The sequence below is a fragment of the Botryllus schlosseri genome, chromosome 1 (assembly GCF_051294905.1).
Source record: "Botryllus schlosseri isolate E-star chromosome 1, Bs_hap1, whole genome shotgun sequence".
NCBI lineage: Eukaryota > Metazoa > Chordata > Ascidiacea > Stolidobranchia > Styelidae > Botryllus > Botryllus schlosseri.
In genome coordinates, this window is record NC_137236.1 from 1,596,213 (window position 1) to 1,618,049 (window position 21,837).

Consider the following 21,837-nt stretch of genomic DNA (forward strand, 5'->3'; position numbering starts at 1 on the left):
ATCAAAAGATCACGAAAAGATTTCTCAAAATAATTAGAATTGTACCGAATTAACACATTCAGATACGAATCAACTTGAGCTGTGTAGTAAGTTTCATTTCGAGTTGACAAATTGACACATTGGTTGAATATTCTTATCACGCAACTAAAGTCCACCACGTTCGAAGTGTAAAAACATATAGCAAGCACCAGAAAGCGTCAAATAGTTGGTTTTCGAATCACCGTCTACGCCGGTTCTATGGTAAACTAATTACCGAAATATTACCTAAAACTAGATTTTTAACAATTGGTAATGTTGTGAGTAATTCTTTTGAGTATGGTAAGATGTTAAAATGTCTCTTTGACAAACGGAAAGCTGGATCGGGAATAGAGTTGTAATGTTACATTACTTGTTTCAAATCAGTGTGTGTATAATATCGAAACGGGACTGTGGGGGAAGTTGCTAGTCATGTTTGTCAATCCTATTTCAATGCGCACTACGCCAAAGTCGAAATAATCGGTTTCGGATTAGGATTTTACAATTATTTCACACCTTTTTGAATAAGCGTCAACTTCACAGAGGATTAGGGTTGGGTCAGAAATAAGTGAAAATTTGTCGGTATTCGAATCACCGGCTACGCCGGCTCTGTGGTAAACTAATTACTAAAGTAACACCATGCGACTGATTCCTAGATTTAGCAAACTATTTCACACTGACTGATCTAGTGTAATAATCGATAGTAGCACACGACTGCACGGAAACAATTCCGCACGCAGGTCATTCGAAATATAGGTCGCACTGCTTAATCCTCTTGCAAGCCACGTTTCCGTTTGTGCGGTTATTGTTGGTGACTCGTACATATTCAACACCGCGCGAGAGATGCCTGAAAGTGCGAATCACGACCGCATCCATAAGAACACATGGCGAATCACCACAGATCCCGTAAGAATACACGACAGGCGAATCACCGCCACAGCCTATACGCGAAAGTACGACGTGCGAGAGATGCCTGAAAGTGCGAATCACGACCGCACCCATAAGAACACATGGCGAATCACCGCCACCACCTATAGCAAAAAAGACGAGTCACGACCACGAGTTTTCACGGCGAATCACGACCGCGGCCTATAGCAAAAAAGGCGAGTCACCACCCCGGGTTTTCAGACACCTCACCGCCGCAGCCTATACCCGAAAAGGCGAATCACGACCGCACCCATAAGAACACATGGCGAATCGCGGCCCAGAGGGGGGTCTAAAAAGGCGAATCGCCACCCCGGGTTTCCAGGCGAATTGCCACCCCGCCCATAAGAGCCCCATGGCCGCATGCGAGCGATCGACTATACTACTCATGTATTTTTACTGTCATTGAAGAACTTCAACCTGCCACTTTTCGAATTTTTGTTACCGTCCCATTTCAATGGTATTATCATATTGTGAACGTACTTTTTCAACTTGATTTGACGGTTGTTGCTTTGAATCAATGCTGTGCTTTTTTCTACTTCACTGCAATTTGTGATGTAGGCCTATCGCTATGTCTTGTTGCATGATTATTTTCAAAACTTGCCAACCTCTGTATTTCTGATACATTTGTGTATGTGTAATGCGGTGCATGTCTTGTTTTCATATTCTCATTAGCAGAATTCTGGGTAATTGCTTCGACCTATCTTCATTTTTGAACACTTGCCCATGTGTCGTATTCTGTAATCCTCCCAGTGTGCATGCTTCTTCACCTTGATTGTTTGACAGTTGTTGCTTTGACTTTTTGCTGTGCTTTTGCTGCAATTTGTACTATTGCCTATAATGATTTTCAAAACTTGCCAACCTCTGGTGTTTCTGATATCGTTGTGTATGTGTAATGCGGTGCGTGTCTTGTTTTTATTCTCATTGACGAAATTGAAGGTAATTGCTTTGAACTTTATTTTTATTTTTCAACACTAGCCCATGTGTGGTATTCTTCCCAGTGTACATACTTCGTTAGTCGTCTTATTCTTAGCCCAATATTCTTAGCCCAATTGATTAACTGATCCAACGACTGCTTGTGATATTTTTGAGTACACCTGCTGCTTTATTGTATCTCTTCAACTTGAGTGAGTGATTGATTTTGACGTGATTTACGGCCGTTGTTAATTTTACTCGTTGCTGCTTAGTTTTTATTGCTGACAATTTGATAATATAAGCTTTTTGCCTGAAAATTAATCTTGTTTAAGTGTATTTGTGCGTCGCCTAACCTGTGGTAAGGAAATATGCAGGTCCAGGAGCTAGCTAGTATTCAGAGGGTTGATCAGTGGATAGTCTATGGATATCGGTCCCAACCGGACTTTGTCCCTACAGTGGCCAGGAAGTGACTCAGAAATGACTTGATGGATGGTCAGTGGTCACCCACTGGATACCACCAGGAGTCGACACGCTCGGTGCAACCGGATAGCGGTAGGATGACTCTGTGCCAAATGACAAGTTATCCGACGGGTATCCGCTTGCCGTAATGTGTTTGCTGGGTGGTCATAGAAGCAAGAAAAATCGTTGGCTCGAAGTACAGCGACCGTCATTCTACAGTATAATATCAAGGTCATGAAATATCTTGGTAATGAAAGTTTTAAACTCGGTAAGTAGGCCATACCTTTCAACACTTTACTGAAGTCAACTGTACTAAAGATAACATAACATAACATAACATTGTTGGGTTATTATTTTTATCTGAACAAGTCACACACAATGTACAATGCGATAAGACACAATGCGATGTCATGAACAGATAGGAGGATATCGTACGACACGCATCAGTAGAGAATAGAGAAAGATCACTAGATCATGATGGAATATGGAGAATCCTACATAATTGACATCACAATGAATTTCATATACTACACTACATTCATTTTCAACAAAATTTTCAATTTTATATTTTTTGGGTTTTTTTGAAACATTTAATTTCTATCATAATCCATCACACAAAACGTAAAGACAGCACAAAGTACACACTGCACAGTGCACAGTGCACATCTAAGAATATAACAATTTTTTTCATTTTTCCATATTTATGATTTTTATGTAATTTTTATTATAATCAATTATTTTAGAGGTGTAAGACGATGGTATATGTTTATTTTATCCCGCGGGTCGATCCCAACTTGCGAGTAAATCCTTATAATAGCAAAAAATTCAACAGGATGACGGCTTGGACTCTACTGTAGTCAAACAGCCTTCGCATTCAAATCCATTCAACCCTCAGTAATTTGTGCCGTAAAATATTCCTCTTCGAAAATATATAGGTTCGACCTGACATTTATTGCATTTCCATTGTTTTCGTCGATTTGTGAAGCTTTATGCAACTGTTTTGGTTACTTAATTGTAAAATGCATATTAGAAATAGTTTCGTGAAATTGCATCGATTGAACATGAAATAGTCAGTTTGAATTCTAAAACGAATAGTAGTAATTCTGCTCTGCACGTCTCAATTTTGTTGATGACGATTGGCTCTTGTACACGAGTAACAATGTTGCATCTACTGCCTTTTCAGAAACTCCCTGAAAAACAAATATCTCTGAATAAATCACTATCCCAGTTAATCAATTACGTCAGCAAACTATTCGAACTATAAGCAGAAAATTAACTGTTCACACGGGTATGTCATAACAATGCACAAAATAGAATTCGACTTGCTGTAGAGTACCTGGGATCAGAGTCGGATAAATCGTAGGGATTGAATCTACAGGACGATTCGGCATTTAAATTTTCGCGAGACGATTCTCACGTATCGTCGGCACACAATCCAATACACGGTAACATATTTAGTCGGTACACGAATTTCATGAAAATAAACCTGCAGACAACACATCGTATCGCGGGAGCGGTATTGGCTGTGACGGTGTACTTGCTAGAGGACTTTGTTAACATTTCGATGAGAGAAATTGCGGTGCTGTTAACAATATCGAGTATCAATGACACTCGAAAAGTAGCTATCGGCTTGTTTTATGGAAAGCCTAAAATATTAGTGACGATAAGCGTACTTCTGCCAGAATTGGATAATTAGATAATTCTAGTTGTCTAATTAGACTAATTAGAGCAAATGCCGGTAATATAACTTGAATCTATTTTGTGAAATGATTCTCTGCACTAATTCTAATCAAATTGGTAAATAATTTATATTTTCTCATTTTAATTCAAACCCTATCTCTGGTTTTCCTGTGAATGCTACTGAGAGAATTATGTAGTGCGAAACGAGCCAAGCTTTTTGGACAGACATTTGCTATTATCATGTTGATTTGATAGTAACGGAACTGGATTCAATGACCTAGTTTTTTGCGGACTCAGTAATTCCAATCCCAATCTAATTTGGAAAAATGTGCAGCTATACTACAGTTTTAATCTATTTTTAAAAAAGTAAAGCGATAATTATAATTCTACCATAAGTTGGAAATAACTGTGTAGCGTCAATTCTAATTCTACTGTATGTTGAAAGAAAATTTAACTGTAATTGTAATACTTATCAATTTGGCAAAAGCAGGAAATCTTATAGATGACCGAGTCTGACTGGAAATAAATGTGAAATCTTGTCGATTTGCAGCACAACTATTGAGCAGATTCAAGACGAAGTTTACGAAAAATTTGTAAGTTGTCACTTGCGATTACCTAAGAAAAGTATTCGACAACCAGTCCAGTAATAATATTTGAAATGCACATACTCCAGTACTTTTCAAACTTTCATTTACACTATTGCTACATGCACCCGAGTAAAAAATGAACGGGATCACTCCAACTTCTGTTCGAGTTTAATCAATGACTATTTCGATAGTCTCTTTGAAAATTTTGTGACAACATATTACGACCAATAACTCTATTTATATCACCCCCAGCAGCTAAACAATCCGTTCGCATTAATTCTCGACCTACGCCGCATTGACATATAAATTCTTCGAGTATCTCATCAAATCTCAATTTCATAATACAACAAATATTTCTCCCAATAAAATGAAATCTGTGTGGTCTGAATGCAGCAAGTAATCATGAATTGAAGTGACGCATTACTGCCGAAGATCAACTTTAGTATATATTGACAGAGGTGGTCAGCAACCAACTAACTCCACTTTTTCAAAGTATAAAAGTACGTTTTGTCCACTTACACTACTTACTTGAGTAGTTATTAGTTCAGCCTACTTTTACTTCTATTTGACAACTTTTATTTTTTTCAGCAAAACTAGGAGTGACGTGAAAAGTATGTTGCGACCGCTATTATATTCTTGCAGAATAAACGATGTCTTTTTTCCACAAAGCTATGTTCGATGCTCTGCGTGTCAACGTTATGACGTCACTATGCGACATCACATCAGTTAATATTGTATATTAATTTAATTAATACACAATTTGCGTCACAATATTTCGAAGCTGTTGTTTGAAACCGGATGTGCATTCGAATGGATCGACGATGTAATGGAAGAATAAATCTCAACTCTCATTTTAGAACGGTCACACTTCGCAACATATACTCACCTCATATAAAATTGATCGTCGAGTCGCTTCCAGGCATCATTTTCTCGGTACACTGAAATAAGAAATAAGTTATATAGCTGAAAATGCTTGTTAGCAAAAGATGCATGCATCCTATGAATTGTGCTCTGGTGCTAAGCCTATTGCGTAATATCTGAAACAGTCATCACGCTCAAAGAGAGTTGAAATCATCAAAAATATAAATGAAATGTTTCCTATAATACACGGTGGTTTGGTTATGGTAATTAAGCGTACCGAACTTGCGCTTATCTACTATTTTAACTCCGAATCCTATTCCTGATGATACATTCAAATCCAAGTACAAATCCATATTTTATTTTGTCTCGCGCCCATATTCACGTCCAATCCGGTAATGGCTGAAACTTGATCAAAAAGTGCATGAGAGAGATGCATAGAGTGGACTCCTAAAATCGTGAAAAGATTTGTTATAGTTCCAGTTAAAAAGTGGTGGCTTTCAAGGGGAACATTGCTGCGGCCAAAATGTATTTCACACTCTCCACTTTCATTTCAGACAACATTATATTTAGAGCGCAGTGTCGTTTTAATGTGTTATAGTTATGTCAGTGGGCAGTGAAATGAGAAATTACACACAATATGATGCCCCGGCAATAGAATGCATATTACGTATATATAATCCAATTAGATATGCAAATGAGTGAAAGTAACTTTAATCCATTTCTAATTATTTACGTAATGTTAATCTATTCCAATCACTAAATTTATATTCGATTTATATTGGCACCTGTTCCACGTTCTGTGAGATACTTTCACAAAACGAATATGAACTCGCATATTTGTTTCCGTATCAAAGGTAAATCGAACAAAGAAATCACGAATGCTATTTCAATAATGAGAGTACTTGATTAAGTTGGACAAAACGATTTCCGAATTAATGCAATGTTGTTGATTATAATTCAGTTCTACCGAAAAGAATGCACAATGCACATGAATGATGAAATGATTCGTATCAGCGCCAATATAAAAAGTGGGATGCTGTAGGACATAAAACCACGAATCATGCAGAGAGGTGGTCAGTAACAGAGTAACTCTACTTTATCAGACTAGTCAAGTATTGCTGTCTACTTGCATTGCTTAATCAAGGGGTTGTCATTTTAGACTACTTCTGTTTCTACTTCTTGCCACAGTTGTTATTGAAAACTACAGACTTTATACTATATTGATTTTAAAAAGTATCAAGCTGTTCCTAGCTCCGTATTCGTCATCGTTTTCAATGAAATTCTTATAGGAGCCGCCTCAAATAGCCCATGTATCACGGTCACTGCATGAACATATTTTTAAAGATTCCACTCACTGGCAGTGTTATTAGGCATTTTGCATTAGTCGCGAAGACATATCTTGCAATTTCGAAAGTAGATATCTCCTATAAACTGCTAAAAGTATGCGGCCCTTCGACCAAATCTACTTTTTGAAACAACTTATTCCACTACATTTCAGACTAATACATTTTCTACTTCCACCTCAAGTTAATTTGTTATTTCTTGGAAATTGCTACTTCTACTTGTACATCAACAGCAGCTTAATGTGCTATTTATCGTTCTACTTGAGTCCTAACTCTGACTACTTTTACCTCCTCTAATCGTTCACGGTCTCGTTTTAACAACTCTCAGAACCGATCAGAGTCTGATTGGTCACCAGATGTCGTAAATAAGCTGCATGAAGTATTAAATTTGTTCCAAAGTTATAAAAGTATATGAAAGTGGTTTACAAGTTTCTTTGACTTATCGTCTCCTTATCAGGCTCCATATATCTTTATCACGCCCCATAATGGTAGAAGTACTATCAGCAGCGAAGTACTTGTGCTTTTCTGTAGTACTTATTATTATATACTTGTTTCGCTTACTCAAGTAGTTTTGTTCGTATACTACCTCTACGTCAACAATTTTTTATGGTGAATACTAATAATTTATGCATATTTGACATTGTCAAGTGAAGTAGATTTTGACGCACTTCAACGATGCCTTGCTTCGAAATTGATATGCAAGCTCACAATCGGCTACGTGTGAGAGATCATGCCTGATTTTCGTACAACTATTAATCGTATTAAGTATGGGATATCGAATGAAACTAAAATACATGAATACCGTGTGTTATCACGTAACCCTGATAACGACACTATGTCATGCATGAAACTAAAGGCTCTTGATTTTTAGCGTTAGTAACGAATTGGACCTGAATTGAGCATTTCATTCAAAGTAATTGTGCTTATTTAATATACCTAATAAAACGGATCTAAGATACGATGCAACTAAACCATGACTCACATTCTAAAACTTCCAACTCAGTATCGAGATCATTTACAATCTTCTGGACTCTCTGCAATTCGTCTCCTTTCAACATATCATGTCCCCACTCGTATATCAATGTTACTTTCTTCAAATTGGAGTTGTTGATGAGAGACGAAATGTCAGCCAGTGGAACACGATACCGTAATATGCATCGGATATATTCGATCTGCTGTGAGAAATTATGACTCTTAATATTGTGTATTACAATGATTCTTACCACTATTGTTGACCATTTCACCAGAGGCCATCATGTATTACAATATACTTTGGATCACCAGTTTGGACGGTTTAGTCTGGCTCGCTAGGCGATTCCGAAAAAATGGCCGTATTATCTGGCACATTTCTAATATATGTTGAAATTTCTAGTAGGAAACATTTCCATTCTCTCAAGACAGAAAATGTCGACCATTTTTGGTTCAGGTCAAATTATAACCATCCGACCGTGCTGTTGAAGTTACACTGTAGTCACCGTCAGCAACAAGTCACTGCCATTGACCATAAGTCCTCTTTTCTGACTTTTATGAAAGTGTTCTAGATGCATGAGGGGTGTTCAAAAAAACTTAAAAAAAAAATTCATCAGCTTACCGGTAGTTGTCAAATCATCAGGTTACCTAAAAAACGTTGCACACCAAATTTGACTCAATTCCAACCAGTAGAAGCCATAGGTCACTCAAATTGAAATTTCGGTCATTTTTGAAATAATAGTATTCACGGTGACCAATTTCGTCGTACCGACATGACTAAAAATCGTGTTCCAGGCAGGGATGTCTTTTTCACTTGTTTCGCTCTTGATACGGACCTACGATGGGGTTTGAATGAAGACATCGCCAGTAAACGAAAAAAATATATGACACGGACTACCTGTAAAATAGTTCACTTTATCGAAATAGACATGTCAGAACGATGGTGAGATAATTTTCAAATAGAGTAGGCCTACTTTACACACTGAAATTAACGACCACGAAAAGAAAATGAGCTGACAAGCAGGTAAAATCCAGGTATATATATTTCTCAAGTGATCAATATTCTTGGTCGGTCCAATGTAAATTTCCGCAAGATACAATTTGATATTATATGATATTTTATTATTTGCTCTGCACCATTCCTACAGTACTACCACAGGCAAATTATAATACTTATGGTCATCATGACAGATCTTTTCCTATCAAAAGTTATCGTCCTCTATTCATGTCATCCTACTCCATATTCGGTTACTATAATCTAATTGTATCCATATATCGTGGTAAACACCAATGCCTTATATAACTCTATGACAAGGGGGTCCTGGTGATATTGAAAGACCATATATTTTTTTTCGTTCACTGGCGATGTCTTCATTCGAAACCCACCCTGGGACCCTGTCAAGATCAAAACAAGGGAAACGACATCCCTGCCACTTCAGGCATACCCGAAACACGATTTTTGGTCATGTCGGTGTGATGAAATTGGTCACCGTAAATATTATTATTTCAAACATGAACGAAATTTCAATTGGAGTGACCTTGGCTTCTACTGGTTGGAATTGAATCGAATTTGGTGTGCAACGTTTTAGCAAGCTCAAATGACCTCTTTTTGAGAATTTATCCTCTTTTTTAAAAATTTTGGTAAAATGTGTGTGAAAATTCAACTGAGAAATTTGAATTAAGTACTGAAGTAACGCTCCGGCAGGTCTTTCAGGAGTTGAGCCAGAAAGTTGACATTCTTTTACTTAACCAACTACAAACTTGGAATAAATTTGCGATTTTTTTCAAATTTCACTCCTGTATTTCAAGTCTGATTTTTTTTAAAGGTATCCTCTTTTCAGATTCTCAAAATATCATCAGTGGTCACCCTGATCGACACTCAATTCTGAGAAGGCGAAAAAGTGCTCAGTGAGTTCACAGTTTCATGCAAAAATGGACAACAAAGCAGTTATCTGCAGAAGTGGATAATATAATTATGACACCAAAATATAATTTAAATATCTGTGGGAGCACTCATTTTGCGCTTATGAGTCAACATCTCCTTGGCTTCCAGAGAAACCCGGATCAAGATGTAAAAATAATAAACCAAATTTCAACGTCTACGTTTACGGTCAAATCGCTTGTATTCCTCACAACGCTTACACAGGATTGTCAGATTCCGACTAAAACAAAGCAAGCATAGCAATTCGCCAACGTATATCGTCGGTCCGGCCATTCATCGTAATTTCGCCAATTCGGTTGTTTGCGAATAATGAAGGTATTGATGGAAAAGAACAAGATGGCCGTGATATAACGTGATTATTATAATGCGTATAAGCTTTATAATCAAGTATTCAAGTGAAAAACAAGGGCATGGATTTTAAGAAAATATTTTGGAATCATTTGACTGGTCCGGCCCGCGAGTGCTCTGAAAGTTTGACTCTGACCCGCGACGCCAGTTGAGTTTGACACCCCTGCTATAGATGAACAAATTACCAGGAATCACGAACTCCGCAACTGCGGTGGATATCACGGGCATGGAATATAACTTAATTTATGTGGAGGGGACTCGAACTGTGCGGCAGAATTCAATGATAAACGTGTGATGGTGGGAGAAGAATGTCCAATATATCCAATGCAACTAATACTGGATGATAAGTACTACCTTCTTTCGCTGACAATCTTCTAACGTCTTCCTGAATTCATCTGCTTTCTCAACGTAAAACATTGCATGGATATGAAGGGGAACGGAAATTGCTCTCCCGCGCTCCAAAATTAGTTTGTAATCGTCGACGGGTATCTGGCCATTCACGGCAATATCCAGGAGATCCAACTAAAATGCATGAATTTTTTTTCAGACTTGAATATAGCCACGGAAGAGATCATTGGGTCCGAAGTCACATAAAATCATAGGTAAATTTAAATGCGTTTGGAAATAATTTATGAATCGAATCAGGAATCGTACTTGATACTTTTTCCAGCAAGTCTCAATCATCGACCAGTCCATCGACCAGATGTTTTCTTCTTCTTCTGTGCAATCGAGCACGATCTTGCTTATCTGAACACAATATTGGTTTCATTAGGTAGGATTACTTGATTGTTATGATGTATTCCCATTTGAATAATTATCCATCCAGTTTCAGTACAATAGTACTTAGTATGAATTCTTCGATTCTCCATAATGCTTATACTACATCGGTTTTAGTCTCATCAAAGAACATGCTTTTTTTAAAATCTACTTATGAATATGATATGCATTGTACAGACGGATGATATAGAAGATGATGGTCAAAGTAGTCATCGTCGGTGGTCAAGCAGAAGTAATGCCTTCAATTTTTACTCAAGTAGAGGTATAAGAATCAATATGCAGGTAGTAAAAAAGTGAGTACTCAAGGCCTAGTTTTGACTGAAAAATGAAAACCACAAATAGAATTGAAAGTATTCTAAAATCATAACCACTTGAGCAAGTAGTTAGGTAGGAATAATCTACTTGAATTACTACGACAAGTAGAAGTACTTTGTTACTGATCACCTCTGGATATAGGTTGTAAGGAACTCTGGCTATGTAACGTGGTCATGGTCACTCATGTTTACCTGAACTTACCTATATGCTTGGCACGGAGAAGCATACCTTATTTGAATTGTTAACTGCCAGCTTTCCAAAACTATTATTTGTAGCATGCATTGTTGATTTTCACCTCTGACAACGTCAATGCTTGAGCGTACAATTTCACTTATAAAATAGATGAAAAGTTATCCATGAAGTACTTTATATTTTCCAGAATCAAAATTTATGAAAACTTAACACAACCTACTTTCTCCATATCAGAATACAAAATACAACAAGCAATTATTCTCGTAAAATAGGGTTAACATATTCTGGAATCGGGTAAAAATGGTAAACTTTTTCTACTTCGTAGTCGGTTGACTATAAAAAAAGGTCAACTTTCGCTCAGCTCACGAAATACCCGCCTGACAGTTAGTTCAATGTTATTTTATGGTATCTCGGTCGGATTTTGCCCTGTGTTTCAGCAAAATTCTGAAAAAAGAGGACAAAATCTCAAAAAGGAGGACATTTAGGCGTCCTCAGAGGACATTTCCAATACCCCGATAAAGGAGGATAAGTCCTCATAAGAGAGGACGTATGGTAACCCTATGTAACAGAACTGGTCAAGTAGAATTGGAAGTAGTCAAAAACATTGCCGCTTGAGTAAGTAGCGGAAGTAGGCAAAGTTTTGGAGAAGTACTAGTACTGGTTTGCTATCCTCATCTATTAACGAGTCACTTACATATTTCCAGAGTACATGGTTATTATGACAATTTCACTCATAATTTTAATGGAAACTTACGAACTGCTTAATACTTTTCAGAATGCAAATTGTAACCAGTAAGTAGACTTGCCGAAAAATTGCTCAAGTCGAAACGGAAAGACGACCACATGCGTAAGTACTCAAAGTATGAAAACTGTATTAACCCCATCCATCAAAAGACTACTTTTCAGAGTACAAAACAGGTTATGCCTACTTACATTACTAGCCCAATGTGTTTCGATTTTAAGCTACTTCCATTTATACTCGAACAGCTCTTTCACAAATGCACATACTTTTCACGCATTAGATTTCTAAAAGCAGAAATTCAAAAGTAGCCACCACTGATAAACTGCAAAATATTTGCAAAACATCGACTAAAATACTTTTACTGAGTACCTTCCAGGCCGTACATTTTCTACTTTGAACAGGTTTTTTAAGAGCTAACTTTACTTGGAATTGTGTATAAATTCAAACCATTACTTCTGCTTGGACTTGGTTTGCGACGCTGACAACATTAACCACTTCTGCGTATACTCAGACCGACTCGCAATATTATGAACGCAAGTTAAGTAGAAATTGACAGCACAAGTTATAAATTGAAACTTGCATCTTACTGCACTGCGCATTCTCTCGTTACTAAAAATATCGAATTCGATATCTTATAAGATTTTTGCATTATATGCTCTTATTAAAATAAGACCATCATATCCACTGTACTGAAATTGTGACTGCGAGCCATGAAATGATGCCTTGAACCCTAAACGAATTGGCCACCTGCAAACTACCCAACCATAAATATTATTAATTCAAGGGCGCTCAAGAAATCATTCGGTTAGCCTACTTGTTTTTGTTAGATATTCAGGTATTGATTACTGGATTACCTACTGTAAGATGATGAAGTACATTTGATAGTAGAATAAAATAGAATAGTCAAATCGGTCACCCGTGATTCAGAGTTCAAATCCACACCAGACATGAAACTAAATAAATAGCATAAGAAAAATATATCTGTAGCAGACCTTTTTTACTTTAAACTCTGATAACTCCCGTAAACCAGCCTGCGTGACACCCAGTTCTTCAATCAATTTGACAAATTCTGCATTGAAGAGAGTGATCAAAAATTCCACTGTCGCGAGGGAAAGAACCATTTTGAATGATAGAGTGGATTCCTGCGAAAATAAAGTGTTGCGAGTTAGGTCACAATCCCCCAACAAGATGCCCTAAGATATATGTGTGACTGAAGAATTTTATTAACAAAATTCAAAAGAAATATCAATGACTTGCAAACAGATAAATCAAAGTCAAGACACCTCACACCGTAAGGGTAAGAATAGGATGCCTTCGAAAATTGTCAATTTGGCGCGCCGCCCAAGAAAAATAACCGTCGTACAGAGCACTCAAACACAAACTCAATGAGAAAGCGCAACAGAATGTACAATATAGATAATGCACACTAGGAAATTGACCCAATGAAAAAGCAATCAAGCAACCAAGCCAGTTAGATCGCTTTCGACTTGCGTATCGTACGATCATTCGAGGTTCGCTTTACAATAGTGACTACTGCTGCATACTGCGGGCTAGGCTAAATCGTCGCGTTCTGAGAACATATCTTTTCAAACGAGTCACCTGAAATAGCGCACGTGAACCGCGTAACCGCTACATGCATTATATTGATCGAAACTTTTTAGGAAATATATTAGTCCGTCCACATCTATTTTGCGCCAAGCATGAATAAATTTTGGACTCTGCACCTGAATTTCGTCGTCTTGGTCTCTATCTTCCTCTCTGTGGAAGTACATAATACTTCTACTTGATAATTTGTAAATATCGAAAAGTAAGTTGGTAGATCTCAAAATATGACAGAGTACAAGTACAAGTAGAGTGTCGGAAATATGATTTACTTGTTTAAGTGCTACAAGGACGGGAGTACTTGAGTACTTCGGAAAAGTAGAAGTAATTGGTCATTGACAAATTCTGGGTTTGAATTACCAGAATATTTAAATTAGCTTCAACTCTTAATCACCGTGTCATTGTATTGGGTATTTGAATTGACCAAAGTTGAATAACGTTAGATTCAAGGCTATTTGATTTAATAAAACCAAGCAATTCGATTCCAAATCACATCCCTTACAACGTTGTTTCAATATATCGAAGCAGAACCTTGTCCAGAATATACGTTTAATAACCCCCCCCCCCACTCCCACACACAATGATTCAGGAAGAAGCTCTTCAATTATTCAGTGCCAAACTTCAAAATATTTTAAAAAGTTGTCTTGCTTGTACAAAACAACAAATGGCAGAAACCACATCCCTCGATTTAAAATGACATAGAATCCCGAAGGGAATTGAAAATTAAAGTACAGTGACAACAAAAAATCTTCAAATTCAGCATGCAAAAAAATGACTTATGAAATTATCACATGCTGTAAGCTAGCTATTCCCTACAAAATTATCACAACTTCAAAACACTCCTAATTACGTCATGAGCTACAGCTTGGCGATACTACACTGCGAGCTGATCGCTTGACGTGCCTAGCGTTGTCTACAATTGCGCGCATAGTGAAGTCAGTGAAATGAGCAATAGTTCAATCCATTCAGATGTATGGACTCGTTATCAAAGTTGAATCATCTTGATATCAAACCTTTACGTTGAAGTGCCCTTCAATTGTAACCGCGCCAGTAATTATGCAACGTCCACTTATCTTGATGACATCATTAGTATGGACTCGTTATCGAAATTGAATCAACTTGATATCCAACCTTGAAGTCAAATTGACCTACAATACAGTGACCACGTATCTTGATGACATCTTCTTCGTTCTTCAATTCAACCCCTCCATCTCCTACAGTCAGCTTGACAATCTACATATTGTTCAGATTTGAAACGCGAAACGTGCATTTTATCGATCATCTACCAAATATCGTGACGTCATATCACAGATACAGTGACGACCGAAGCATCACAGATCATCATATGTTACACGACATCGGCACGGGTCACTGATTTTACCGGCGATTTTGTCAGTGGCACCATTTTGGAACATTTGCGACTCGATATCTCCGCAAACACTCGTTTATATGAGGCATGAATTATATTGGCCACATCAGGAGAAAAAACCCTACGAATCGAGACAAATACATTTTGGTCAATCTAGTTAATCTGTAAAGCAAATCGTTAGCAACCAAAACCATATTCCTGTATTAACACGAATTCACGAGTGAATTTTGTCTTTTGATCCGAGCGCGAAATTGGACAGTTTCCTAGTGTGAGCATGTAACTCAGAATTACTTCATGGACATCATATTGACTCCTATATTAAAGGAAGACAAAATGCTGCAGTCCAAAACGCTGTTATGTTCAGTAAAAACTTTTTCGAAGCACACTTTGTTGATAAGGACTGGTAATTATCTGTTGCGTACCGACAATGTCTACATGCACACTCCAGAATTGTGACGATGCTAGCAATGTTACTTGTTACTCACGCAGTGCATTTTTTAGCGGCACGCGGCGTTTAATTACGTGAATGGCACATAATTTGTCAAAATATTGATGCACAACTTGATGACCGCCAGGCTGACGGGTATCTATGACGATGCTGATGATGTTACTTTTTATTTACGCAATGCATTGTGTAGGGGCACGCGCTGTTTGGTTACGTAAATGTGACATAATTTTTCAAAATATTGATGAACAATTCGATCATCGCCAGACCGGCTGGTATCGATCACACCAATATCAAATTTTTCACATTGCATTCATTTCATTGATTCCCAATTCAGTAAAAAGCGGATTATTGTTCACGAGGTCGTGGCGTTAGCTCTGCGCTCTTATTGCTGCCACTAAGCTGCATAATCCCCTATTTCACCAAATTCGATTACATAGCTCGATATTAATGACACAGTGCGGATATTAAAACATCATATCAGTGGGTAAATACGCTACGGCTTCGGAATGAAAACAGAGTAGAACTGTTAATTTTTTTTCAGAATTCACAGGCTATGTGATAAAATTGTTAGGTTGGTTGAAACAACGCTGTAAACCAAATTTGGCTTCAAATCCAACGAATAGAAGCAAGATTCTATGTGTAGAAAGTTTTGAATTTATAATTAAGAAAAAATTCAAAAGTATTTCTTTTTCAATCCCATAAAATTGTTGAGCAATCAGTAGAGATGATGTATAACAAATTTGGCTCAATTCCAACCGCTAGGAGCAAAGTTATTGCCGTAGTGAAATTTCCATTCCATGATTTTATAGGAAATAAATATTGCTTTCAATACAACATCCATTGTAATAAAATATTTAAACTCAAATACTGTTCGGCACACTAAAGGGATTTAAATGGATTTAGAAGCTAAACCAAATCCGTTCAACTCCCTTCAGTTTGCCGCTAACTCTTGAAAGAGGCAACAAAAATGTCTTCAAGTTTAATAAATATTCTACTACAATGGATTTTGTATTGAAAGCTATATTCAAGTTCTGTACCACGAATCAGCTATTTGAATAATTAATTAAAGAGTTGCCTACCGTAAAATTATTTTATTCGAATCCAAAATTTTTCTACCGCTATACCTTCGTTCGTAGTGGTTGGAATTGAACCACAATTGGTGTGCATCATCTCTACTGACAGCAATACAATTTTACGTTGTTGACAGAAAAATTTCAAAATTTTATTTTTTAATGATTAATCCAAAATTTTCTACTGCAAGAAAATCGCTTTTACTGGTTGCAATTGAGCCAAAGTTGGCGTGCAGCGTTGTTTTTGCCAACCTAACAATTTTATAACATAGCCGAAGAAATCGGAAGGTTTTTTTGAACAGCCCTAATGCAGAATGCTTTCTATCAAGACTATGGCGTCACCAATCACGCGCGATTGTCACGTCACAAATCTCCGCATAGGCTACTCACATTAATTATAGTGGCTTGTTAGTACACAACTAAATCATAGAATCGATCTCACTTCCCAATCCAATTTTCCAGATAGCGATTCAATCCGACGATGCCCGAGAAGTGAACGTAGTGCTGTTGCTGAGATTTTGTTCACGAATAAATTCACTTCCTTCACCTGGAATGATGAATGAAATATGAATACAATGTCTGCCAATATCATGTCAAACTAACAGAGCTTTGCACTGACTTATTCAGGGCATATTTTGGAAGCTGAGTATGTTCAACATCATTGCGATCCCCATAACAAAGGCAAACGACCCTAGGTTTAGAGCCAGGGTCTTTTACTAATTCATTCAAGCGGCTTCAATAAATTCTAGGAATACACAATACACAATACTTTATAATTAAGAGTACACTTTGATTTAAGTGAATGATGGCTAATTTTATTCACTTTCGATTTCATTTTTGCGAGTGAGGCGGCCACAGTAGGATCAACTGTAATTGTAATTGAGCTTCATGTAATTAATTTAATTTTTTCATGTTATTTTAATTGTCATTGAAGCATTTCTATTCTGTGTAATTGTAATTGTAATTTGATAAAAATTTTACAAATTACAATTTCAATTGCATTTTTATTGAAACCTGACAATCCCAACAAAATAATTAGCCCATTAACATGGGTGTTCTATGCGTACCTCGTTAACTAATTCAGCCATACTAAACTGTTTCCCATAGGCCAACTTCAGCTCCGACAAAAAACTTGGTGAATTACAATATAGGCTATTGAACAAAATCTGACTATTTCATAAATGGACGAAAAGCAAATAAACTCTTCTGTAACCTGTGCTGAACCATTTCCTACACCAAGGTCAGTGTTTTATTTTATTCTCTTTCCAGTACTGAGGCTTCCTGCAGCAATTGCAAAAAGAAATTCAAGTTTTCAACCAAGACTTCGTCACGCTAGATCACACATTCGTAGAGATGTTATCCCAGTCTTACCTCCTATCTTAGCTTAATTTACTGGGGCCAGAACCTCTCCGCATCCTAATGTTCATTAAATGCAGTCGAACAGTTTTGAGCAAGTGAAAATGTAACTGCGAACCAAAATTTTGTATTTGGTACTTATGAGAAGCTTCTTTACTTTTGCATTTATTTTAATCTCACACACCTTATCGGTATCATCCTTATTGCCTTACCAATTACATTTCATTCACCTTACTCAGCTCTGAGTATTCGTTTGAGTAAAATTCATTGACTGTCTTGTATCCTATTCGCTATTAGTCGTTGCCAGTCGCTAGAACTTTTGATCGATAGTAGTCGCTTATAAAAAAATCTATTTTTTTGTATTTTTCAGAGCTCATGATTAGGAATGGTTCGAATAGGTTCAAGCAGGGCTGTGGAGTCGGAGTCGGAGTCGGTGGAGTCGGAGTCGGAGTCGGGGTAATTTTCGCTTGATGGAGTCGGAGTCGGAGTCGGAGTCGTGAAAACTTTAATAGCTGGAGTCGGAGTCGGAGTCGGAGTCGGTGGGAAATACTGACTGGAGTCGGAGTCGGAGTTTGTTAGAATGACTATGATTTCGACTCCGACTCCGACTCCAACTTCTCTATCATGTAAACATTTGCTTTCGAAGAATTTTCAATATAATTTTTATGTACTACCAATCACTGTTATTATTAACCATACAGATCAGCTGCGGCCAGCCCGTGGCACGCAGGCCAAATTTGGCACACGAGAAGGTTAGGTGTGGCCTGCGAGGTAATTCTCGAAATTATTTATGACATCAGGTACAATTGCAAGGCCAACCAAAATTTGATTAGCATGACCGAGAAATTTGATTATGACTAAAACAACAGTTCTGAGGCATTGACGTATCCAGGGGTCAGCCACATTTATCCCAGATCTTCGTATATGACCATGACCATGAAGTAGAATATTTCATAGCAAATTTATTTGACTTGAAATTTTTCTCGGTACTTCGCATGATTCATTGTCACTAGATTTCTTGCATTCAGTACTTGAGCCCCCTTCTGAAAATTATAAGTACATATTCTTCACGGAATTGAGTCTAACTATATTCGCAACTAGGAGATACGGCTTCGCTTGTGCACTCGCAGCGAGATCGTCGACAAAACATTTGCACTAAATGATAGAGGCATGTTCATTGTTCACTGATACCGTCGATTTTGCTATGTCTAAACGTCGAATAATCCTGTCCTTGCCAAATGAGCCCAGTGGTATACAGATGCGACCCCCAATGTATGTTAGCGACATATTTATTGATATAGCTATAGCCTAATTCAGTCGTTATCTTGCAAAAAAAATTCGCGCTTCGCGCGACCAGGGCCTGATTGTGCACTGCACAGTTGGATGACATAATGTTATCAATTTTAGAGCGTAATAATATAAGTCTTGTTTGCAATGTTTCATAATTCGGTTCGCTCCTATCGACGACTAAAAAAAGGTTATCAACATTCCCGTTGCCCGCGCAATGGTTCGTAAATCTCAGGTGTCCCTTTCGCCGAAAAAGTTGCCCACCCCTGATAAAGATAAAAGACATTACTTGCAAATTACAACTCAGTTGCAGAGGGGAAGAAAATTGTAAGATGCGTTTTCGCGATACAGTCAAAATTGATGCAATTTTTGGAATTATACCATGATACTGTGACAGAGAAAATGCATCGGCTGGTTTTGTAAAATTGTAACAATATGTAAATATGACCAAACGATGCTTCCCATTTGACAAAATTAAAAATATTTGTAGTGTAGCTTAGCTGTTTGGGTCGAACAAATGATTAAAAAAGACTGCAAGTCCCAATCCTTGAATACTTGATTAAGTACATGTAGACTAGACATAGCCAAGGTCTTTAACTACTTAACTAAATTCCACTTATGACCAATGTCTATTACTAGTAGTAAGAGTGTTTGTGCTTGTAATCAGGATAGTGTGTAATGACAAAATTAGTAAGTTCAATTTCTTTATTAGTTGCTGAGTCATACACAGGAGCTACACTTGGATTTTTTATCTACATTATTATTATACAGGATTGGATATCTGCCATATTTGAATGATTCATACATTTCAGGATATTAGAGAGTCCATGTTATAAAAACTTGAATAAGGAAGGATATTTAGCAAATCTTTATTTCATGTTAATTGCATAGTGGATAATTCGAGCTGTGCCACAATGAAACAATTCAGCATGCCACAGTTGATCATATGTTTGCATATGTTTAATGGTTGTATGATAGTCATTCAACCGACAATGTGGCATATAATTTTCGAGGTAAATTGGTAATAATGCTGGAGTCGGAGTCGGAGTCGGGAGTCGGAGTCGGTACGTTTAAAGACCCAGGAGTCGGAGTCGGAGTCGGAGTCGGTACGTTTGAAGACTCAGGAGTCGGAGTCGGAGTCGGAGTCGGTATATTGAAAATGTGTGGAGTCGGAGTCGGAGCCGGAGTCGGTGGTAAAATTTACCGACTCCACAGCCCTGGGTTCAAGTTTGTTTTTTTCTAATTAAAGGGTATTCTACGTAGTATGAATCATGAATGAAACATGAATAGCTTGAGATTGTGGCTGAATACGTCGCTACAGTTGTCAAAAAGCACCTCTCTACCAAATCAGTCAGGCTTTTACCAGTAATTGTATTTTCGAGTCAATCTGTGTATTGACTTGACTCGGATAGGACTTGAGTCATTACGCATGACTTGAATCAAGTCATATGACTTGAGACTCAGACGGGCAAGATCGACATTTCATTGAAATTTCAAAGAATAGTAAAGTGACCACACTATTGGGATTTCGTCTATGGGTACTGGTACCTAAAAATGCAACCAGAAACTGCTACAAGTGAGGAAAATTAATGTATTAACCTGTGAACCATTCAATATCAACAAACTGGGTTATAATATGTGGGTTACCAAGACTTTAACTGGAAGCTGAGCCGTCAACACAATGACTTGGACTCGAGTCATAATGCCATGACACGGACTCCACCCTCTGATCTCTGACTTGGACTCGGTGTTGAGTTGAAAATGACTCGACTTGACTCGAGTCAAAACTATGAAAATGAGATTAACTTGCTACTCGGAGCGTGACTAGGTTACAACCCTGATTTGATATATTTAGCATAGAGTAATTTTAATCATAATGTAATTAGAACATGCAATAAAGTAATTGTAATTGAATTGAATTAATGTAATTGATCCAACTCTGGAGGTAGCCCTATATTTAAATTAATACACAGTGTACTAAAGAAAAAATTTCCGTAGCATAAATCTGCTATTATTGATTATATTTATACGGAAAACATTTTTAGCATACTTCAAGCCTTTAAAATTGCGGACTTAGAGCCATATATTAGAATTTCCTTCCGGACGCAACTTCAACCCGAACATGTCGGGGAAACTCCGGACGTATGGCAATACGAATGTATACCTCAATCCACAATCGCGGAAATACACGTTCTACTGTTCGGGGTCATGTCCCATATTCGAAATAACTTGAAAATTTCAGATAATCATCCGTGCGCACTTTTTTCAACAAAAGCAATGTTATTTTGATGCAACGATGCGTTCAGAAAATATCCACACATAACTGTGATGATCTAAACCAGTGGTGTCAAAGAAAACAAATGTTGAGTAATATTCATATGCCAAATTATACCCACTCTATAGAGTGGCAAAATGTGCGCAGAGTTCACAGGTTTATGTAAAATGTATTGCTAAGTAGTTCTTCATAGAGGTGAAAAGGCAATGCAAAACTTTTATATTCAGGTCACACGGAGAATAAAAAGTGACAAAAATATAGTTCTGATATCTGTTTCCGCAGCGCTATGTCAGTTTTGGGTCAAACGGTCCCTGGCACCCACATAAACCTGAAATGGGTTTGAATATTGTTGAACCAAGTT

At 37.4% G+C, this 21,837-nt stretch overlaps 2 protein-coding genes across 2 annotated transcripts in view; both read right to left on the bottom strand.

Annotated features, from left to right (window-relative positions):
• LOC145450326 (uncharacterized) overlaps positions 1–21,837 on the bottom strand; it is a 198,565-nt gene that overhangs the window by 163,259 nt on the left and 13,469 nt on the right. The gene's annotated exons all lie outside the window — the stretch shown is intronic.
• LOC145440194 (uncharacterized) lies at positions 2,646–12,825 on the bottom strand. Its single transcript, XM_080317801.1, has 5 exons — positions 10,698–12,825; positions 10,398–10,565; positions 7,767–7,956; positions 5,467–5,518; positions 2,646–3,503 (listed from the first exon to the last, which is right to left on the bottom strand). The coding sequence occupies exons 1-5, from the start codon at positions 10,737–10,739 to the stop codon at positions 3,482–3,484; spliced, it is 474 nt and encodes a 157-aa protein (XP_080173927.1). The 5' UTR covers positions 10,740–12,825; the 3' UTR covers positions 2,646–3,481.